Raw genomic sequence first — 21,024 nt, forward strand, 5'->3', positions numbered from 1 at the left:
CCTGTATTCTGAGTATCTAAAGATGAAACAACTGGTATGGGTTTCTTTTGCGGTTTCTTGGCTCCAAAACCCAAAACACTTATTTGCTTGAGTTCTAACCAGTTATATTTTAGTTGCTGCGATTTTTGCCCTCATACAGCCCTCTCTTGAAACATGTGCAAAATCTCAGTTAACAACAAAACAAACAAAAAATAATTTAAAAAAATTTATAAAGAGTAACCTTGTCAATGGCATATTAGTTCACCTAGAGTAGTATTTTCATAGCTATCACTATACAACAGAAAGCTTTTCATAGAATGTGGGGCTCTGTAAATTTAGAATTTAACTTCTGGTATCTTTGTTTCTTAGACTTAACTAAGCGTAGTGTGTTTCATGGTGTAAAAAACAAAACAAACTTTCATGTCATTTTTTCCCTCTTTTTTAGCTGGTAAAGCTTTGTATTGCAATGATTGATACTGGGAAAGCATTCTGTATGGCCAACAAGCAGTTCATGAATGGAATTCGAGATCTTGCACAATATTCCTGTAAAGATGCATTGGTTGAGGTAAGTTCTTTAAGAGGTGAAAATGGAAGAAGAAAAGCATAAATTAAAAAGGGTAAAGTATAACCATTGGCAAGAGAAGTAGTTGGAATTAATACTATTATTTGCCTTTTAAGACATCTCAAAGAAAAAGGACCAAAGAGTGAGCTTTTTTGAGTATGGTGCAGTGCAAAGGTCTGTGCTATTTATTTTCAGCTTTAACCTGCAATGGCAAGAGTTGCCTTTTTGGTCCTTTTTCTTTGAGATGTCTTAAGAGTGAGCTTTTTTGAGTATGGTGCAGTGCAAAGGTCTGTGCTATTTATTTTCAGCTTTAACCTGCAATGGCAAGAGTTTTCCAAATTCCAGAAAATATGGATTAGGTTACGAATAGTTATCTTGGGAGGAGTGGAGAAAGTTGGATTGAAGCTGTGAACAGCTGCCATGTTTACTTTGCTTAATAAAGGGGTTCTAGTCATGAGGTTATAGGAGCCAGTTCTCTGAAACTAAATTCCCCGAGTTGATCTCTTGTGTCCTGGAACTAGTGCTCTCCAATACACAGAAATTTAAATTTTTAAATGTGCAGAGCCCACTTTGATGGTGTAACCTCAAACTGATGTCTTGTTAGGCTAATTTGGAACACTTAAGATTTCCTGTCTATGTTACTTTGAAATGAGGTATGAAATTGTGTAATATGCAGGTATAATTGCAGATCTCTGTGTATATCATGTGTATTTAATGTGTGCTATGTAATAGAGCATCAATTGCATGTATGCATCTTCACACACTAGTTGAAATAGATAATGCCTGTGAACTGCAGTACAGTCTGTGTGCAACTGAAACTGTTGCCTGGAAATTTACTTGCTAGAAATGTGGTGTGATGGCAAACTAGTAAAACTTACATTATTTGATTCCAAGTAGGTTTTTGTTACACTTGTTGTGTAAGCAATAAGCAGTTATCCAAATATATTAGGGATTGTTGTTTTCTGACTTTGAGACATAGATTTTACTGATTGATGTTGATGTTGCTAAGCATATCAGCTGGGAGGCAGTAGTTCCTACAGTAAATGTGTGTGTACTGCTGATTACAACATGTTAACCAGGTTTTTGGAGTTAGAGGATTAAATATTAATAAATATTAAGTAGTGTAATATTAAATATTGCAAGTAAAGGTGTTAAATTATGTGAACTTCCCATAATTTAGTCAACATAATTTAAATTTTTCCTGCTTTGCTTCAGTTTGGCCCTTTATATATAGGTAGGTAGCAGCAACGTTTTTGTTGCTTGCAACTTTAATAGATTTACTTGATATTACCCCCAATTCTCCTTCTAGTGTTATGGTTTTAGTTTAATAATCATGCTGAGGAAAATCAATTCCCAAGTTCTTTACTGAAAAGCTTTAAACCTCTGAAATGTTGCTTTCGTGCTGTGTATTTGGTAGGGCTTAACTTAAACCACTGTTTTTCTCTTTACAGACGAGTTTGACAAAGTTCTCTGACACCTTACAGGAAATGATCAATTATCACAATGTAAGTATTTCTAGCTGAAACATGACAGTGATAGCTTATGTCCAGTTATATTTGATAATAGAATAATGCTAAGGCTTTTCTTGTTGATAGTATTTCTAAAGTCATGGTTTAGAGTGGTATTAAATACCTCCCATTTTATAATTGTAAATATTTTAAAATTTTTATTTATGAAGTATTTAGGAATATCCCCTTTTCTGCAGATTTTTATCTCACTTTATTTTCTGTTTGGAATTTGCAAGCTTTGCTAAAGCCCAGTGCTATAAGACAGTAAATACTGGATTGTTTCATCTTTTTTAATCAAACAGATGGGCAGCAGTGACAAACTATGAACATATTTCTTTACTGGACTAAAATAATGATTTCCAAAATTTCTACTTTTTTCCCCGTCCTTTATAATCCTCAAAATGAACCACCTCTGGTTTGTGTATAGCTTTCTTTTTGGAAGTATGGCAGATTTAGACAAGTGTAGAGAAAGGAGAAAATGCTAGGATTTAAGACTAATAGTGATTTCTAGCATGTCAGACTTCACCAGAAAGCTCAGTTTTGCCTGGATTGAAAACGGATTTATTTTTTTCTCCTCTGAAGAGTTTAATCTTGTATCCTGAAAGCCAAAGGGAGGTGTTCGTTCTTCTATTTTCTTCCTCTTCCCTTGGCCCATACTGCAAATAGCTGGAAACCAACTGAAGTGTCTCCAAAGTGCTGAAAATATGCAGGGCACTTAATTTTTTTTTTTAATACAACTAGGAGTTTAAAATATAATGAGATACAGAGAATGCAGTTCAAACAGCTTCAGCTGAAATTAAGTTTGTTAGCTTTAACTTAGCTTCCTAATATGGTCTTAATAAGTGTTTTTTTGAAAATGCATGCTTTTAGAAGGGAAGGGAAATAAAGGGAAGCACATTAATACTGTTGAGTTGGATTTCCTTTCCATTATATGAGATGTACATATCTACACTTAATATAATGAAAACTGTAAAGAGGAGACTAAATGGACAGTGATGCTTTGATGGTAGAGGGAAGCTAGTGCAAAGGTTCAAATCAGCAGTAGTATGAGAAAGTGTTACTTTCATGTCCGTGGTTTCTACAGATTAGATTGAGCAGATCAATCCAGTTGGCTGTCCCTGTTTTACACTTCATCACACTTCTTGCTGATGGTTACCCTCTTGACCATATCTTTGGTATATGGTATGTTCTTTTTGACAGATCTGACCTAGGTCCTATATTCTTGCTGATGTTACTGTTCTACATGATTGTGGCTTACAGTGCTTTGGTAAAATTTAGCACAGCACAACTTTCCCTTTATGGCAGTTTGAAGGGAGAAAGCAAAGAACAAGCCGTATTAAAAGACAATGTCTTTGCAGGTCTAAGTAGGACCACTCTTGAGTTTTGTACTGCTTTTTTTTCATTCCACTTGCTTGAGCACAGCAAGGATAGTGAGTAGAACAGTGGCTTTTACCAAAAGGTGCAAACATAAGTGAGGTGTGTTACGGGATTCTGATGTAGAGCTCTGCCAGACATGTTGTGGTATTGCATTGTTTTTTGTTAATCTCTTTACTTCAGCACTCAGAGTGTCAGCTCTGTTGTTGACCAAGTTGGCAACAGAGTGATCATGAGTGAGAAGAAGCTAGAGGAAGAAAGAGGAGAGGCAGGCATCTTCTGGAGGAAGGAGGGAGGGGGTAGGAGATGGTCCCACTGAGATCTGGATGACTGAGTTTTCTCATATGAGGCTTTGCTACAGATAAGGCTAGGAACCTGACTAATGCGGCATCTTTACTGATTCAGCAGTGGGGGAGTAGCTTTGACATCTTATGGCAAATAGCAGCTTTCTTAGATTTGGTTTGGAGTGTGTGAAAGGTAGTGTGTTAGAAAACCTGTAAATCTAGTCAGATCATGATCTGGGCCCTTTTTTCTGTTCTTTTAGGAAAAAAATGTGTATGTATTTTTCTGCCTAGCGCTTTTTTCCTCTTCATTACTGCAAACAGATTTGCAAGGCTCGTATTTCTGGGAGTCCACTCATCAGCTGAGTTCCCATCTGGTTATACTCTTTCTGTACTGATCTTGATTGGTGCACTCCTCAGGCACTGGCAAGCTTAAATGTCAGCAGTGGGAGTAGTCCCAGTATGACTTCCAGCTTGTCAAGAAGTTCTTTATCTATTCCAGTGTCAGTTTTTCTGGTTTCTCAAAGTGGGAATACAAACAGGATCTTCCATGTGTTACTGTTAGATATAGGACAATTCAGGTTTGAAGGAGCCTCAGAAAACGTCTGGTTCACTGCCTGCCTAAATCCATGGTCATCTCTGAGATTGGAGCATGTTACTTAGAGTTTTATCCCATTTGGTCTTGAAAACTTCCAAAAATGGAGACTGGATGGAGGACATAGCACCACAGTTAATGAGTGACTTAAACTCAATCATGTTTTCCTTCCTTCAGTGTTTCTAGAGAAGAGAAACAAGCTGGTAGGGATTTTTCTGTCAGTACTTGGCATTGCATAGCTTTTCATTCCCAAATTTTGTCAACAGGGAAAACAGGACTGAGAATGTTTAAAAACATTGTTTGACCTGAAACTCTGAGTTCTTGATGTGTTCTTTCGATAAAATTATTTAACAGTTAAAGATCTTTGCCTTTTGGAAGAGGTTCTGTTCACTTGGGCCAACTACTACTTCTTTAGATTCTTTCACCTCTTATTTTTTGTGATCATGCCTTGTATATTTCCATAAAGCAGAATGGGAGGTGTAAAGAAGTTGGAAATTAAGGCATCATTTGTGGTCTGCATAATGATAAATGGCAAAAGGATTTGTCCTGTAGCCATTAACATGTTCCATTCTGTCCTGAAACTCAGAGGGCAGATGTGAAGATGGAGTGTGCCTTTTCATTCCTCAATTAGAATTTCTGGTGTTATAAGAGAAAATACAAGTTGTCTCACTTTCAGGTATGCTTTGGCCTTGGAATCATAGATTTCTCAAGCTTTACAATTTGAATGATTATATTCTATACCTTCCCCCTCCCATCCCCCAAAATCATAAAAAAAATGAGAAGCATGGCTTAGAACACTTAATCTTAGAAAAAGAAGCAGCCATTCTTCTTAGCAATTCAACAGTGGGTGTTGTTTTACAAACATATCATGTAAAGGAGGTGGTACTAATTACTCGTGTATGTTACATCTTCAGTATTCATTTCAGTCTGTGTTTTTTTGCCAGAAGTTAAGGGCATGTTCTTTCTATGGTTCCATTTGTCTTTTAGTTGTTGATTAAATTGTGAAAGTCTGTAAGAATCAAAAAAAGTTGTTACTTAATATTCAAAGTTGTTTCTTCAAGGCTATTTGTACAGTAATATTCTTAACTGTTTAATAATCATAATAAACACTTACTTGAAAGTGGGCATGTCTTACGTTGTCAGAATGATGGAATAAGATGCCAGGAGCTGCTTTTTCTCCTTATAACCACAGTCTTTAAGAAAAGACCAGTAAAAGGTGTTGGGTTTGTGTTATTTTCCTTATTTTATTCCTTATTTTTTATTTATTTCAAAACTACTTTGAAGAGGTTTATATTTTGATACTAAAGACACATTGGTTTAATAATAATTCTCATCTAATTCTGCATAGTAACCATCTGTACATCTAAAATGAAAAGTTATGACTCCTCCTAAGTTACTGACCTACATAATAATGCTTTTCTTTCAGATCCTGTTTGACCAAACCCAAAGATCAATTAAAGCACAGCTTCAGACTTTTGTTAAAGAGTAAGTTAATTTGCACTTGTAATGAGAAAATTACAGGTAAAATAGAATTCAAAAACATCTGATTTGAGTGGATTAGTGAAACATCTTTCCTGAAAATCGCCAGCCATAAATTGAGAAGTGCATATTAACCTTGTCAAAAATCACCCCAACTCAGTGAGGCTTTAGCTCCAGCTGCAGAAATGTGGAAATAGTACGAATTACTGATCTTAATTACACGTTGTCTTTGTCTAAGCTTAGGGAAAAGTGCTTACCAAAGCTTTTCCCCAGTAAGCATGAGATGCATTTATTTAAATTTCAATTTTGTCCTTTCCCGAGGGGGGAGAGAGAGAGAAGAAGCTATCATACTTCGTATGATTTCCACTTGATACAAGCATTTATTGAAGAATATGAAAACAAAGAAACTGGCTGTAACAGTCATGAGCATAGTCTGTCTAGTGTATCTTTAAACACATTTTTCATGCTTTGAAGTTAATTTGTTATCCATATTTTCTCTAGAGATATTAGGAAATTTAAAGATGCAAAGAAACAGTTTGAAAAAGTTAGTGAAGAAAAAGAGAATGCTCTAGTAAAAAATGCCCAGGTTCAAAGAAATAAGCAACATGAAGTAGAGGAAGCAACCAATATTTTGACTGCAACACGGAAATGTTTTCGACACATAGCTCTGGATTATGTTCTTCAGGTAGGTGCAGCAATAAAAGTTATTTTTTGAAAACAGTCTGTTACATACAGTTAGAGATCTGTCCTTTAGAAGTTCTTACTGTAAGCTCAGAAGCTGTGGAGATTCAGTGAAAAAGGAGTAACTTTGTCTGCAAGTAATTTCTTTTTTAATGAAGTCTGAGCAAAATTAATTTACTTGATGCATTCTTATTGCTGAGCGCTTTGCTATTCTTATTGTTTTGTTATTCAGTGCTGTTGCTGTAATGACACAGTTTAATTTTCAACTTCAACATTAATTTTGAAAAAACAGTATTTGCCTCATACTTACCTAAATGTATTTTGTGACTTGGCTATGCTGTAGTTTCTTAAATATGTGAAATAAAAACTGTAACCTAGCCTAGGAAATACATATTACCTGAATAACTCTGATACAGGATGTTGTCTTCTACTACAGTTTCAGCTGTTTGCTTTGGGTTTTGTTTAACGAATCCTGCTTGTCTAGAAGCCTTGGGATTTGGCATTGTGCCATCGGGGAAATCAAGAACTGCAGATCTCCTATAGAGTGTTGAGAGGTGTTCTTTGTCCTACTACTCTGAATCCTGTGAAGCAATAGCAAATTTTCTGTTGATACTTAACAATTCATCTGTTTCACAATTACCCACAACTACAGCAAAACAGGATTATTGCAACTCTTGATGGTACAGGGGATTAGGGGCTCCTAAATGGGTCTAGGGTTCTCCTATGATCAAACACAGAACAATGCCTTAAAATATTGTTGTTTTTATATTAGACATTATCATTTTGATTTGTGACAGTCCAGTCAGTTATTTAAAGCTTAGTTAACTGTTCTTTAAATTGCATGTGTTACCTGTACAGTGAAGCAGAATCAGTCTGATCAGCCCGGCCACGTGCACAGATATATGGTGGTCAGTGGTTGAACTCCTGCCTTTTGAACACTATGTACAAAGCTTATTTGGATGTTTAAAAACTCATGTGAATTATGTACCACTTGATTATTTGTACTAACATCAAATAGTAAAGGGGGGACGGGGGGAGCTGGCAGTCATTACTATAGGCCAGTTCCTTGTGTGTGCATTGAACTGCAGATCATTTGCCTCCTGGAATTCCTGTGTTCAAAGTATGAGCAGTTCCTGTGATAAAGATGCATTTAAAGTAACAGGGAAAAGTTTCAGCATCTCTTAATTAATGCAGGCAAAAATGAATTCAGCTTTAGGAATTCTTTCTACTTGGGTGACTCTTTTCTTCTGGAAAAATAGCTTCACAACTATGGTCTCTTTGTAGCTATATTGGCTTTAAAATGTATTTCAAAACCTTTGCTTTCCTTTTATTTTTTTTTTTGCTTTGCAAGCTGAGGTTTTGTTCTATACAAACAAATCTTAATTATTTTTGCTGCAGAAGGTTTTCTAAAATACTGATATTTAAGTATAGAAGTACAATCTGGTTTTGATTATAGCTTCAGTAAGTTTATTTCTCTTGCTGGAATTTTAAACTGACATAGAGGTGTTAAATTACAAAATCATGTGTGTTTCTATTAAATGGGGCTTTTAAAGTAAAATCTGTAGTTCTGGATGACAACCTTAAAGATTAGGGGACAAAGAGGGTAGAAAAACTAGATGAATGTGAAAAATCAGTTATTTTTTTCTATATAATGTGAAATTCTTCAAGTTCTAGGGCAACACCATTGGTCAGTGACTTCAGCTAGCTTAAAAATGCAAGTAAATATGAAAAGTTACTTATTGAATCTATTATGATCTTGCTTGTTTCAGACGCTGGGGCTGTATCCCAGTTTTGGGACACTATAGACGGTGTCAGCCCAAGGGGAAAAATAGACATGCCCCTGTCCTTTCTTCTCCCCTGGCAGGAGACTGCAGTGGTGCTGATTGCAGCTTCTTTAAGAAGTTGGTGGGCTGGGTTAGCTCATACTGTCAGAAAGGATATTTGAAACATGGTGAATTCAATCTCTTGAAAATGGGTACTGATTTTCCTTGCTTGGAAGGTGTATTATGTTACTTCTAGCTAGCACAGGATGTCTTGTATTTTTCCTCCTAATATGAAGAAGTTGTGACTATCACTGAAATTCTAGCTTTGCAAGCTTTTTCTTATTGCGTTGCTTTAATATCATGACAAAACCAGCATGCATCTTTTGAGTGCTTTGTGAAGTCTGATATTGAGTTTTATGTTCTTCCAATGTTTGAAGCTTTGATACAATTACTTGGGAGTATTTTTAAGTTTACTTCTGTGTGGAAGATTTGCAAGTAAAATAAAGCAAGTTGCTTGTTTGTTTTTTTTCTAGATCAATGTTCTTCAGTCTAAAAGGAGAGCAGAAATCTTAAAATCGGTAAGATATATCTTATTTTCTGTATAGAAAATATTTAAATATATATGAAATTAAAAATGTGACTGCAAAGCAGTATATTAAAAATTTAGTCCTTTTACCTGTCAAAACAGTATCGGTACATTTGGTGGTTTGGCCTTTACTATAACTGGGCATAGATGCTTAACTGTTTTTGACAATCATTTTGGTTCAGATTTGAACAAGATTTGAGCAAGATGTTCACTTCTGTTGACTCTTTGGTATGTGTTTCATGGTTAAAATCAAACTTTGTCTGCCAAGAATTCTGCTGTTTAGGTCTGCTATGTTAGTTGATAATAAGTGCTTCTTATAATCTATTCTAAGATAGATTCAGCTCTTTCTACAAAAAATGGTATTTTTTATGTAAATAGCATAATGTAATAGCAGATATACATGATGCTTTAGTATGGCATGTGCTAAATTGATACACAGCTACATCTGCATGCTAATTTTCTTCTGATTGTATTCCCTTTTCTGCTTCACATTATCTCTGTAAAATTTTACTGAGGTAGAGACTGCCAAATTAAATGGTGCTTTTCTTTCAAATGTCTGAAGTTGCACTCCTGGAACTTCCTTAATTCCTTTAAATAGCAAAAACTTCAGTTGGATTGCAGCTTTATAGCTGCTTGCCGTTCTGCTCTGCATCTTCCCAACTTGTTTTCTTTTTTAAGACTGGAAAGTCTTCCTAGCTATGTTCAGAAAGGTTATGGTTTTGGATCATTATATTCATTATATCAATATATATCAAATATATTTTGTAGCCTCTCTCTAATTTACATGTCCTAGTTAAACAGGAGATAACAAAAGTTTGAGGTGACATGAATTAGAATTAATTTTGTGCCCTCAAGTAGATTTGTTTTGTTAATGCGGTTAATCCTACTAACTAATTTCTGAGATTTTTGGCTTGGTTCTTTGCTGTCTTTACCTTGCATATTTATTTATGACGTTGGAAGCTCTATGAGATGTTGATGTAAAATTACCAGACCACAAGAGAGCAGAAATTAAGCCTGGCATTGTGTTTTAAGTTTGTTCATGTGGATTAGTTAAGTGATATAAATATGATATCTAAAATATTTATCCTTTTAAAAAATACACTTTTTTTCCTTCTAGATGTTATCATTTATGTATGCCCATCTGGCTTTTTTCCATCAAGGCTATGATCTTTTCAGTGAACTTGAACCCTACATGAAAGATCTTGGTGCACAGGTAACAAATTACGTTAAAAATTCATGACTATGTGCTGGAATGGACAAAAACTTGATATATGTATTGGGTACATCATAGATTTATTCAACAAAAAGGGAACTGTAGTGTCGTAAAGGCAAAGCATAAAAATACCCTGTAAGTGGTTTGAATGAAAATAGTTAGAAACTGAAAATTGTCTGTTTACTAAAATGAATACAATCTTTAGGATTTACATACTTAAGCATAGCCATGTAGTGCCATTTGAGGTACTCTGTGATATTCAGGACACTGGATTATTTTGTTTTAAAAATTTTTGTATATGAGCCATGTTATAAATATATTTAACAATAAAAAGTAGATTAGGTTTTTTCCTTCTCCTTTAATACATTATTTACTGTATGAATTATGCAGTATGCCAAAAATAACAGTGATGTTAGCAACTTAGACCATGAAACAGAAACCTAATTTTAATAAGTAGTGCAAAACTGAGTTCATACATGGAATCCTTTTTGAATGGTTTTGTTGTTTAAGAACACACAATTGCAACTTCTGGGTTTCCAGTGAGGGACTGATGAAAAGGTTAGATGGACCACAGCTAACTGCACACAGGAGGTATTGAAAATGATTATGCAAAATGGATTAAGAACATACATTATTCAACTGAAGATCTCTCTGTGGTGCAGGAAGAAGACTTGGCAGTGTCTTCATTTGTTTTCAGTGCAGGCTGAATGGGCCTGGAAATACTTGCACATTTTTTTTTTGCCTCTGTCTGTGGACTTGCAACAACTGCACTGATACAAAACCCTCTATTGCCGCTTCCCAACCTGATCCACAAAATAAAGCCAACCCAAATTCTAAGTGTCTATCCAGATACAAAAGCAAATAAACAACGGCAAACATTTATTTGCATTCATCTCAAGTAGATGCATCATTGAATGTCTAAGAAATGACATTGTTCTGAGGTGGTTATTGCTGCCACAGCATTGTTGTCATCTGTGCCTCTCAACCTGCTTCTGTCTGCAGTGAAGCAGCTTGGGAACTGTAGAAAATAACTCCCAACAATCAAATGTCTAATAGTTATTTTTCTGCTAGACTAGTCACAAGTCAGATTACTGTAGGTCTTAATTACTTACGCAAACACACGTCAGGGAGGTGTGTGCATGCCTGTGGCAAGCAAATAATGCAGCTGAGAAGAGACAGGCTGCTTGAGCTGGCACTGCCATCAAGAAGGGAAGTGACTGTATGGCTACAGCCCTCTGTGTTTGGTGTAATAGCGGCACTTGAAAGGTTCGGGTGCACATGACTCTGTCCTTAGTTGTGCCTTTTATTCTTTCACAGCCTTTCATTTTGGGTTGTAATTGTTGAACTGTAGTGTTTTGACAGTGTAGAATGTGTCCTGTACCTCTGCAGAAGAGGGGATGGGGAAAGGAGACAAAAACTATGGAGTTGGTAGTGGTTTATGCTACCAGCTAGGCTTTAATGTTTCCATTTCACTGAGATTATTTGAGCAAGGAACACAAGTTTATTTTTGAATGACTGGTCATCCTTTTGCTTGATCTGGTAAGGAGCATTGTGTAACATTCATTTTGGTGTTGGTATCATAGCAACTGAAGGAGTTAAATTTAGAAAATCCAAAGCTAAGAATGTTTGAAATACGTTGCAATTGGAGCAAAGATAGACTGAAGACCCTGAAGTTGTACAACTTGCTGAAGTATTCTTTTGTAGCAGACCTTAGCATTTAAGTAATGGATATTTTTCATGACAGGAGCAGACTTGTATGAAAGTTTAACAGTTAATGGCTTTGTAGTTTGTATTGGTTGAAGCTTCTGCCTTTAACAGGACAGTGAGAAGGTATGTTGTGACATCACAAAACAGGCATTTGCTAGATTTTTCTGAAAATACTGTTGGATTCTTTCTGTTGGTAAGTGAGTTTTCATTCCCAGGTAAATTTTGTGTATGATCTTAATTACAAGGTTTAACAGCACCTAAAGTATTAAAATTGAAGTGATCTTAAATAGTATAGTTATAATTTTTAATTCTTTTGTTTTACACTTTCAAAATGACAGCTTTATGTGACAGAATAGGATTGAGCAATTTTGCTTTCTGGATATTTTACGTCAGGGTAGGATTACTTGTGAATCAGATTATTGTATGGGAATCTTGAATGGTACACAAGTGTAATACAAGCTTTTACATGGAAATTATGGTGTTTGGCACTTTTCATGTGAAATGTGATATTAGTTTAAAAAGAAAACCTACATGAACTTTCATTCTGAGATGACTATTCAAAAAAGCTAAACGTTTTTGTCTTGGTGCTCTACAGAATACCACTTATAGCACTATGTGTTTATAAAAATACATTTACCAGTAAATGTAGTATTTTGAAAAACCTAATTTTTTGAAGACTACCCAGTAGTGGTATAATGGCTGGGATTTTTATAGTTGTGTGATTGGCCACAGCTCTTGATAGTTGTATGCTGTTGGTCTTTTTTGTTTAAGACAGTTGTGCTACTCACCTGAGTGAAAACCAGAAATTCTGTTCTGAGCTTGGAAACTGGAATGATGCAATGCTGTCTTGATAGTAAAAAAAAAAGTAAATTATTATAGAATCACTTATGTCGGAAAAGACCTTTAAGATAGAGTCCAGCCATTAAATCTAGCACTGCCAAGTCCACCACTAAACTATGTCCCTAAGTGCCACATCTACATGTCTTTTAAATACCTGCACAGATGGTCACTCTGTCACTTCCCTGGGCAGCCTGTTGCAGTGCTTGACAACCCTTTCGGTGAAGAAATTCTTCCTAATATCCAATCTAAACCTCCCCTGGCACAACTTGAAGCCATTTCCTCTTGTCCTATCGCTTGTTACTTGGGAGAAGAGACCGACCCTCACCTCACTACAGCCTCCTTCCAAGTAGTTGTAGAGAGTGATAAGGTCTCCGCTGAGCCTCCTTTTCTCCAGGTTAAACAACCCCCCAGCTCCCTCAGCTGCTCCTCATAAGACTTACCCTCCAGGCCCTTCACCAGCTTCATTGCCCTTCTCTGGACTTGCTCCAGCACCTCAAGGTCTTTCTTGTGGTGAGGGACCCAAAAATAAACACAGCACTCAAGGCGTGCCCTCACTGGTGCTGAGCACAGGAGGATGATCACATCCCTAGTCCTGCTGGTCACGCTATTCCTGATACAAGCCAGGATGCTGTTGGCCTTCTTGGCCACCTGGGCACACTGCTGGCTCATGTTCAGCCAGCTGTTGACCAACACCCTCAGGTCCTTCTCTGCTGGGCAGTTTTCCAGCTGCTCTTCCCCAAACCTGTAGCGTTGCATGGGGTTGTTGTGACCCAAGTGCAGGACCCAGCACTATGAAATGAGCTGCTGTTAAGAACTTTGTTTTAACACTTATACTGTGGTAAATGTATCCTCAAACACTTGTATTTAAGATAAATTAGAGGTAATTGCCCTAATCTGAACGTGGCTACCTTCTGTTTCATCTAGCAGGGTAGGAGGAAGAATTTCTTGGGGACGATGTGCAGATTCCCGAATCAGAGGTTTTAGCAATAAACTTGATTCCTATAAAGTGTTGAACAGCCCTTGGACTAGTTCTTACCTTCATCAGAAAAAAATGGGTTTCCCCGGGTTCTTGGTGCAAAACAGTCTTTGAGCACAATGGCAGCCCAGTCTCTGTTATAGAGGCTCTTCTATCATTTTTTAAATCGTATAGCTACATAAATATGACATCTGGACACTTTAGTCTTTAACGTGTTGATGTTCACAAATACCTGTAAGGTGTGAAAGTGCTGCGATAGCCATTTGAGCCAGAGAAGAAGCCAGGGAGAGAAGAGTTAAGAAAAGTAAGAGAGTATGGAATTGGATCCAGATGTCCCAACTATCTGATGGCTCCTTAATTGTTGGAGACTGTCTAGCAGAAGGGTGTAAAAGCCAGTTATTGTACTTTTTTTTCTTCCTCTCATTTGTATCATTTCAAGCAGGGGAAATACAACACTGGGGAAAATGACCAGAGTTGGCAGGGGTTCGCATTTGTGGTTATTAGAGTGGGTGGAGGCGATCCTATTTATGTGTGAATTAGAGGTTCTGTTAGTCATACTGTGCCCTCTGCCACATGACTGGCTTCAGCTGGAAAACTGGTGTTGCACATTGTTCCTGGTCTCCTTGTTCTAGGCCTGGAGTAGAATGAGGTCTGTACTGCAGATGTGAAGCCGGGGGCTATACTGCTCTGTTCAGTATTGCATCTGAATCGTTATTCAGTAAGATGCTGTGACTGGTGTTAATGGCAGTCTTGTATATAGACTTGATAAAGGAGGAGTTCATCTGCTCCATAGCGTGCCACACAAGTACCAAGCTAACTGGTCTTTCAGGCAGCATCTGCTCCTCCACTTCACCATATTTTGTATTTAAACATCAAAATCTGGAGGGGGGGAGGGCAGGGGAAGCAGCAGCCAAAACCCGAAAGAACAACCAACCAAAAAATGCCCCCAAAAAAACCAAACACCCCCTCCCCCCCCACCCCATTCTTTTGCAGGATATCTTAAATTTCCTGCCTCTTTGTTCATTCTGGTTTTAAAAGGAAAAAGTTTATATGGTAGTGCTATAGACATGCTTGCAGAAGTTTTTGGTAGTGTCTTTTTTTATTATCACAGACTTTGTAAGGATGCTAACTTAAATCCTCTCTGTTGTGACAGTCTGTCTTCTTTGCAAAATTGTATTGTTATTTCTGAAACTAGGAACAGCTTGAATGGTTCTACCGAAGATTTCAAGGAATCTTGCTCAAATACTGTTGGTGACCAGGTCAAAGCTATCAATACAAAAGCCTGATTGAGGCAATTCCCCTGCTTTGTGGAAAGGAAAAATCACTAGCATTTGCTCGTTCTAGTTTTTGCTGCTAATGCCAGTGCTGCTGCATAGGCCAGTCAGCCAGCAAGAGCAGCTAAAGCATGAGTCATTCTCTTCAGAGACTGAGCACCAATGCGGTATAGAGTCGCATATGCTTGGCACCATGCTGTTCTTTGAAACATTTCTTCTAAGGCTTACAAGAAATGTACACCTTTCGTAGAGGTTAATTCAGGATGGTAGTGCAGTGCTTTAAACGAGGCTTCAGTGGTTATTCAAGGTAAACACTTTGTGACCAGAGAAGTAATTATGCTATGCAAATAAAACAGAAGTCATGCAATGTCTAGACATAATGTGTTCTTTTTTTTTGTCAGCATTATGAAATCTACTGAGCCAAATTTCTTTTGATATCTAAAGATCCAATTTTCTGTTTCTCTTTACAGCTGGATCAGTTGGCTGTAGATGCTGCAAAGGAGAAGAGAGATATGGAGCAAAAGCACTCCACTATTCAACAAAAGGTACTTGAAAGAATGTAAAAGGCAGACTGCACACACATTTGTGTATCTCTAGCATTTCTCCCCAGCAGTGCATCTCTGCATCAGAACTGTGAGGGGTGGTATCTTTAGCACAGAGAAATAGACTTGCACATCATGCGTAGGATTGGATTGCGGATATTCATTTTGTGTTACAGAACAGAATATTATGTTTAGTTTTGACTGAAACATAAATAGAACAGTAGAATTTATTTGAATGCTGGGAGTCTAATATTTCATTAGAACTCTTAATTCTTATTACATCTTAGATATAGTTGTGAAAGTTGCTATCTTTCCCTCCTATGTGTCTGTAGAAGAGATGTATATGCTGCACAGTCCTACAGTCATATGTATCACTTTCTGGACTGTGCCAAATATGAGTGCAGCACTTTGAGGTAGTGTGGCCGCTGCTATTGCATATAAAGAGCAAAAGAAAACTTTTGTAAAGGCTGTCTAATGTATGGTGGTTCAACTGTACACAAATATGAAAGTGATAACATTAAATTGCTGTTTTGGGAAGATTTATATGTGCGATAATTCTTATTTTTGCTTGTTGAGAAAAATGTAGATAATTCATATTGTGGGGGGGAATGACTTCTGTTGTTTGGATGTTTCAGAAGCTCTAGATCAGTATTGGTTTTGCAGGTATAATGCTAGAAGTTAAAAATATTTCCACTGAACTCTCCGGTAGTGAGCTAATACTGCAGGTACTTTTGAAAGGGATTAGATACCAGTTTAAAGGTAATGCAACACTTCTTACTCTCATTCAACTACATTCTGTATCTGTTCAGGTGGCATAAATTTAAAAAAAAAAAGCGTAATGTAAATGAAGTCTGAGTAAATAAATTCAGGAATGAAAACATGCTAAGATTATAATTTAGGTAGCCTTAGTAGGAGTCAATATTAATACTAATGGGAAAAGGTAACATTTTTGCTTGCTAAAAATGTTTTTGTCACTTCTTCCCATCATTCCTGCAGGAGTTGGTGAGAAACATTAGGATTGCTGTAACTGAAACTGAGCAGATGTGATGATGGGTTTTAAGGCAGTGCTGATATGCTGTGTTTGGAAGCAGACAGGGTAAAACTACAGGCAAGGAAGGGGAAGAAAGAGGGGAAATGGGAAAGAGATGGAACTTAGGAATTAATGTTGATGTTAAAATTTTAATTTGTTTGGGCTCAATAGGCCTAGTTTCAGGAGTGGGCAGTAGTTCAGGGTTTTACTGTTAGAAAACAGCGGTGCTTGGTGAAGGATGTGAGTTATGGGCAATTATCTTTTAATTGGCCATAGAAATAATAACTTGCTACCATGAATTATGGTCATTGCTGATGCCAATGGTGTTTACAGTCTTTTGTTTTTTCTTCAAATGCTGCTTAAGGCTGCTTTACAGGTAAACTATTTCTAATAGTATCAATTGTTATTGAAACTTCTAAGCTTCATGAAACTTGATAAGCTATATCTGTGTGTGGTATAAATATTCTTTGTTTCTAGTACGAATGGCAATCATAATGAGGTTACTTATATATTGTTTCTTAATTTAATGACAATTTTATGCTGTCTCTAAAATATAATCAGGGCAGTCAGATGGTATTGTATATTGTTCTCTGTTCTGTGTTTCAAGTTGTATATGTTGTCTTCTGTCCTTATCAGTGAAGTCACTGAAGCGTTTTTGTGACGATAATGCCTAGATTAATGCAACTAGGCTTTGGAGAGTGTGCTTTATTAGAGATTCCTCTTCTAGCTTGTGAAATAATTCTCTTGGTTTCTTATTCAAATCATGTTGTCTCTGTTTTTTTGATCTCCTCCTACTTGCTTTTCCCAACCTTCCCACCAAGTTTACTTCCAGATCATCAGGATTTCAGAATCTTGAACTGCCTTAGACCTTGGATCTTGTTCTTTATGTCATTATTTGTCATCTGGTCAACCTGACCAGAGTGGCAACCTTGTTCTCTGTTCTCTTCTCATGGCTTGTTGTGTTGCTTTCCACTAGACTGCCTCTTAGGCATATGTTCCTGAATCTTCCAATGCCAAATCCTTCCATGTTTTATAACTACTGAAACTTCTGCTTCTTGTGTTGAATATTCCATGAGGTATATGTGCATTTAATATACTGAAGTTTTAATCTAATGCTTCAGAATGATACCTTTTCGTCATTGTGTGGATAAAGAACAGTTCCTTTTCTGAAATATATAGGTAAGTGCACATGTGCACACACCTACCCACCTGCTACCTGTGTTCACATATATGTGCATATGCATGCAGAATAATTGCACTAATTAAATAACTCATCTCACTTTTCCTTATAATTATCATCCTGTTAAATTAGACTGCTGTCTGAGAGGCTAATACAAAAGTCAGGGAAGGGCTTGGTCACCATTATAGTTTGATTTCTGTTAAGAGAACTTGTGTCTGATTTTTGTTTTTTTTTTTTTTAATTTTTGTGTTCCATTTACTTAGCAGATACACAGGAAACAATTTTATTAGTGTAAGAGATTATTTTCTGTATTAATCTGATCCAACACATACTATGAATTAATCTGGAAATGTTATGATCATCTGGGAACTTTTTGCAATATATTTTTATAAGGAAGATTCATATCAAAAGACTGATATCACGGTGTCAGTATCACTTAAGACTTATAAGTCTTGTCTTCTGAGCAGTTTGCAGCCTATTGCTGTAGTAACATGTTGAATTAAGAAATAATTTAAAAATCAGTTGGACCCGTAAACAGCATTATGGCTCTTTGGTTTTGTGACAGAGCTAATATTTTGTTCTAAAATGAAGGAAATGATACAGCAAAAACATTTGCATCAAACTTCAAATAGTTTGCTTTGTATTCAAATCCCTTTTTCATTAAAAAAAAATCTACATCCGAAGTACTGTTCAGGAAACAGCTGGCATGAGAATGATTTGAAAATTTTTAATGTCTTGAGTAAACAAGGTGATAGGAAACCAGATGCTACTGCAGGCATAAACCAGAGCTGCTGTTGAGAAGTAGTGCAGACTAATTCCTGTCTCAAAAACCAAAGATGTGCCAGTATTTCAAGTGACTTGTATGATCAATGACTATCTTGCCTTCTTTCCCTTTGTCTTGGACTGTAAACCTTGTTACTTGTTGTGTCTGTTGTTGTTTTAAGCCCTTCCTCAAGGGACTTTCAACTTAAGCATGACAAACATCTCTCTTGCCGATGGGAAGGGAAGGGAATGGAAGCAACTTTCTAAATGGGGGGTTGGACAATTAGTGTCTTCTGTTTAATGCATGCTGGAATAACTTCAGGTTGGTGTTTTCTTTGTTACTTATGCTCCCCCATTTACTGCCTTTTTAAAAACTTTAAAGATTCTGCTTGTCTAAAGTAAAAAACTTATTAAATACACATTTGATGTTAAAATGCTGATACTCGCAGTCCCTAGGATTTACTGGTAAAATGGCTTGATTAGCTTTCATGACCTATTAGCAGTCTTCATATTGAAAGTAAGTCGAAAACTCTGCTGCTAGAAAGTATGGGTCTTTCTGTTTTGGTAACAAGAAAATTACATGTAGAGAAACAGAAACATGCAAGCTATGAAATGAGTCCAGTATGTGTGGTAAATTGATAAGTTTGTATGAAAACACATTCACTGAAACACTGTCAAATATAGTGAGTATTCTGTGACCCACCAGGGTAGTATTAATTGTGGAAATGAAAGTTGTTTTTCCATTGCCAGCTGGTTTGCTATCTGCCATGGGCATTTAAAGAAAAAGAAAAAGAAAATGGCATGAAAGCACGCTGTACTTTTCACTTATATAACCCCCTTCTACCTGTTTCTCTTCCAGTAGTTGGCCAACCTTGAAAAATGAATATCAGAATAAAAACCATAGATGTTCCTTTCTTCAAATCTGAATGAAATGTGCGATACAGCGTTTCAGTCTAACTTTCATAATGGTGGCTTAATTTTCTTAGTTCTGATTAGGTGAAATGTGCTTTAGTCCTAACTGACACCTAATTAGTAAATAATTGATGTTTAAAATTCAGTCTTTATCAACTGCGTGTTTGCTTAAGGAATACAAAATTCTGAATCACAAACTGCCTTTAACATGTGATTCTCTTATGCGGGACATTGGAAAGATATGGATGTATTTCTCTCTACCCCCTGATTATTTTTTGTGATTCGCTAAACTTTTCCATGTTCCAAGATAAAAATAAACTATAATGTGACTACTTTTCTCCTATTCCTTAGTTATAAAATAGCAGAGACTATAAGATCAGACACAACTTATCTAGTTCCCTTTTCTACTTTTATCCTTTTAATTGAAATGAAGCATGGGTAGGTTTTTTTGTTTGTTTGTTCATCTTTTTCCTGACCACAATTTTGTCACTGAAGTTTTATGGATAAAGCATATAGAAGCTTTACTCCCTCCCTCACCAGTTGGTAGTCTGCTATGTATAGTTAGGAAGATATTAGACATTTGTCTGTGTACTCTTTTGTCTTTGTCTGCTCTATAAAGGTGGAAATCAATCAGCAAAATGATTAAAAATAACACTAAATGCACTTCATGAGAAAGGCTCAGTGTTTTAGACAATTTGGACTGAGAGAGTAGCGTGATAACTGATCCAAAGGAGTTTTCCTGTCATGCTTGTATATGTCTTCAAAGCATAAATCTAGATTCATTGGAAAAGACAGTTGCATTTTCTGCAGCAGTTCTCCAAACCTGGAGGAAAATGTGATTACATAGTAGTTTGGACAGAAAAGACTGAGGGAATGTGTGTTGTCTTTCACTAGACAAGGAGTTGCAGGCATCACTGAGGCAGGAAGATGCACATCTTTAGCAGGTTTCATTATGTTTGGGAGCTGGTAAGTTAGAGTATTTCATCAGTTTTTTTGGGGAGGGAGGGAATGTGACTTCAGCACGTCTAAGTCTGTGCTTATAGGAGTTGGGTTTTTTTTGGAGAGGATAAGAAAAAAGACTTTCAGCACTTTGAGAATGTGTGTGTCCTAAGTTGTGAAATACTAAGTTAAAATTGTACAGTGATATTTCACTGTTTATGCTTACATTAAGTCTTTAATATTCAGCATGTTCTGATCTAGAAAACAGGCAGAAAATCAAAGTTATTAAATGCTGAATAATAAATGCACAGTTTTGTGCATTTGAGAAGCTTTTATTTGAAACCTGTATGTTTATTCAGGTTAGTATATGGCAGTGATATGATAGTTCCATTTTCTTTTGGAACTCTTACTTTTGCACTGATCTTCTGCGAGGGAATTAATAAAAATCTAGATTTAGCATTTCAAATTTAGTTAATCAATTCATATTGGTAATAGCTGAAAACACTGTGAGTAATTTTATGGAATTTGGTGCTGTGCTGACCTGGGAGCGTAAAGGGCCCATTTTGATATTTGTGACCACTTCACTGTCTTGTTTGATTAACCTTGGATCGGACCAAATCATCTGCATGTATAAGAGTAAACATAGTGTGTAACATAAAAGTTGCGTGCAGGCTCAACTATTACATAGGGCTAATGGTATTGGTTTTGAAGCTCACTTTTTTTTTATAGCGTCTTTTCCCTTATGTATAGACAAATTCCAGAGGAGCCAAAGTACAAAACAGATTTACAGGCATACTTTTTACACAAAGCTGATGTTTGCAACTTACAGAAAGTACCTGCT

The 21,024-nt window shown here is 36.5% G+C and overlaps 1 protein-coding gene across 1 annotated transcript in view; it reads left to right on the top strand.

Annotated features, from left to right (window-relative positions):
* The first annotated feature begins 445 nt into the window (after positions 1-445).
* Positions 446-21,024, top strand: part of ACAP2 (ArfGAP with coiled-coil, ankyrin repeat and PH domains 2) — a 44,775-nt gene continuing 24,196 nt past the window's right edge. The window contains exons 1-7 of the mRNA XM_009696601.1: positions 446-544; positions 1,993-2,046; positions 5,726-5,784; positions 6,280-6,463; positions 8,756-8,800; positions 9,926-10,021; positions 15,289-15,363. Of these exons, the coding sequence (XP_009694903.1) occupies positions 446-544; positions 1,993-2,046; positions 5,726-5,784; positions 6,280-6,463; positions 8,756-8,800; positions 9,926-10,021; positions 15,289-15,363 (612 nt within the window). The remainder of the gene's footprint in view (positions 545-1,992; positions 2,047-5,725; positions 5,785-6,279; positions 6,464-8,755; positions 8,801-9,925; positions 10,022-15,288; positions 15,364-21,024) is intronic.

The sequence above is a fragment of the Cariama cristata genome, unplaced genomic scaffold, assembly GCF_000690535.1.
Source record: "Cariama cristata isolate BGI_N322 unplaced genomic scaffold, ASM69053v1 scaffold27353, whole genome shotgun sequence".
Classification (NCBI taxonomy): Eukaryota; Metazoa; Chordata; class Aves; order Cariamiformes; family Cariamidae; genus Cariama; species Cariama cristata.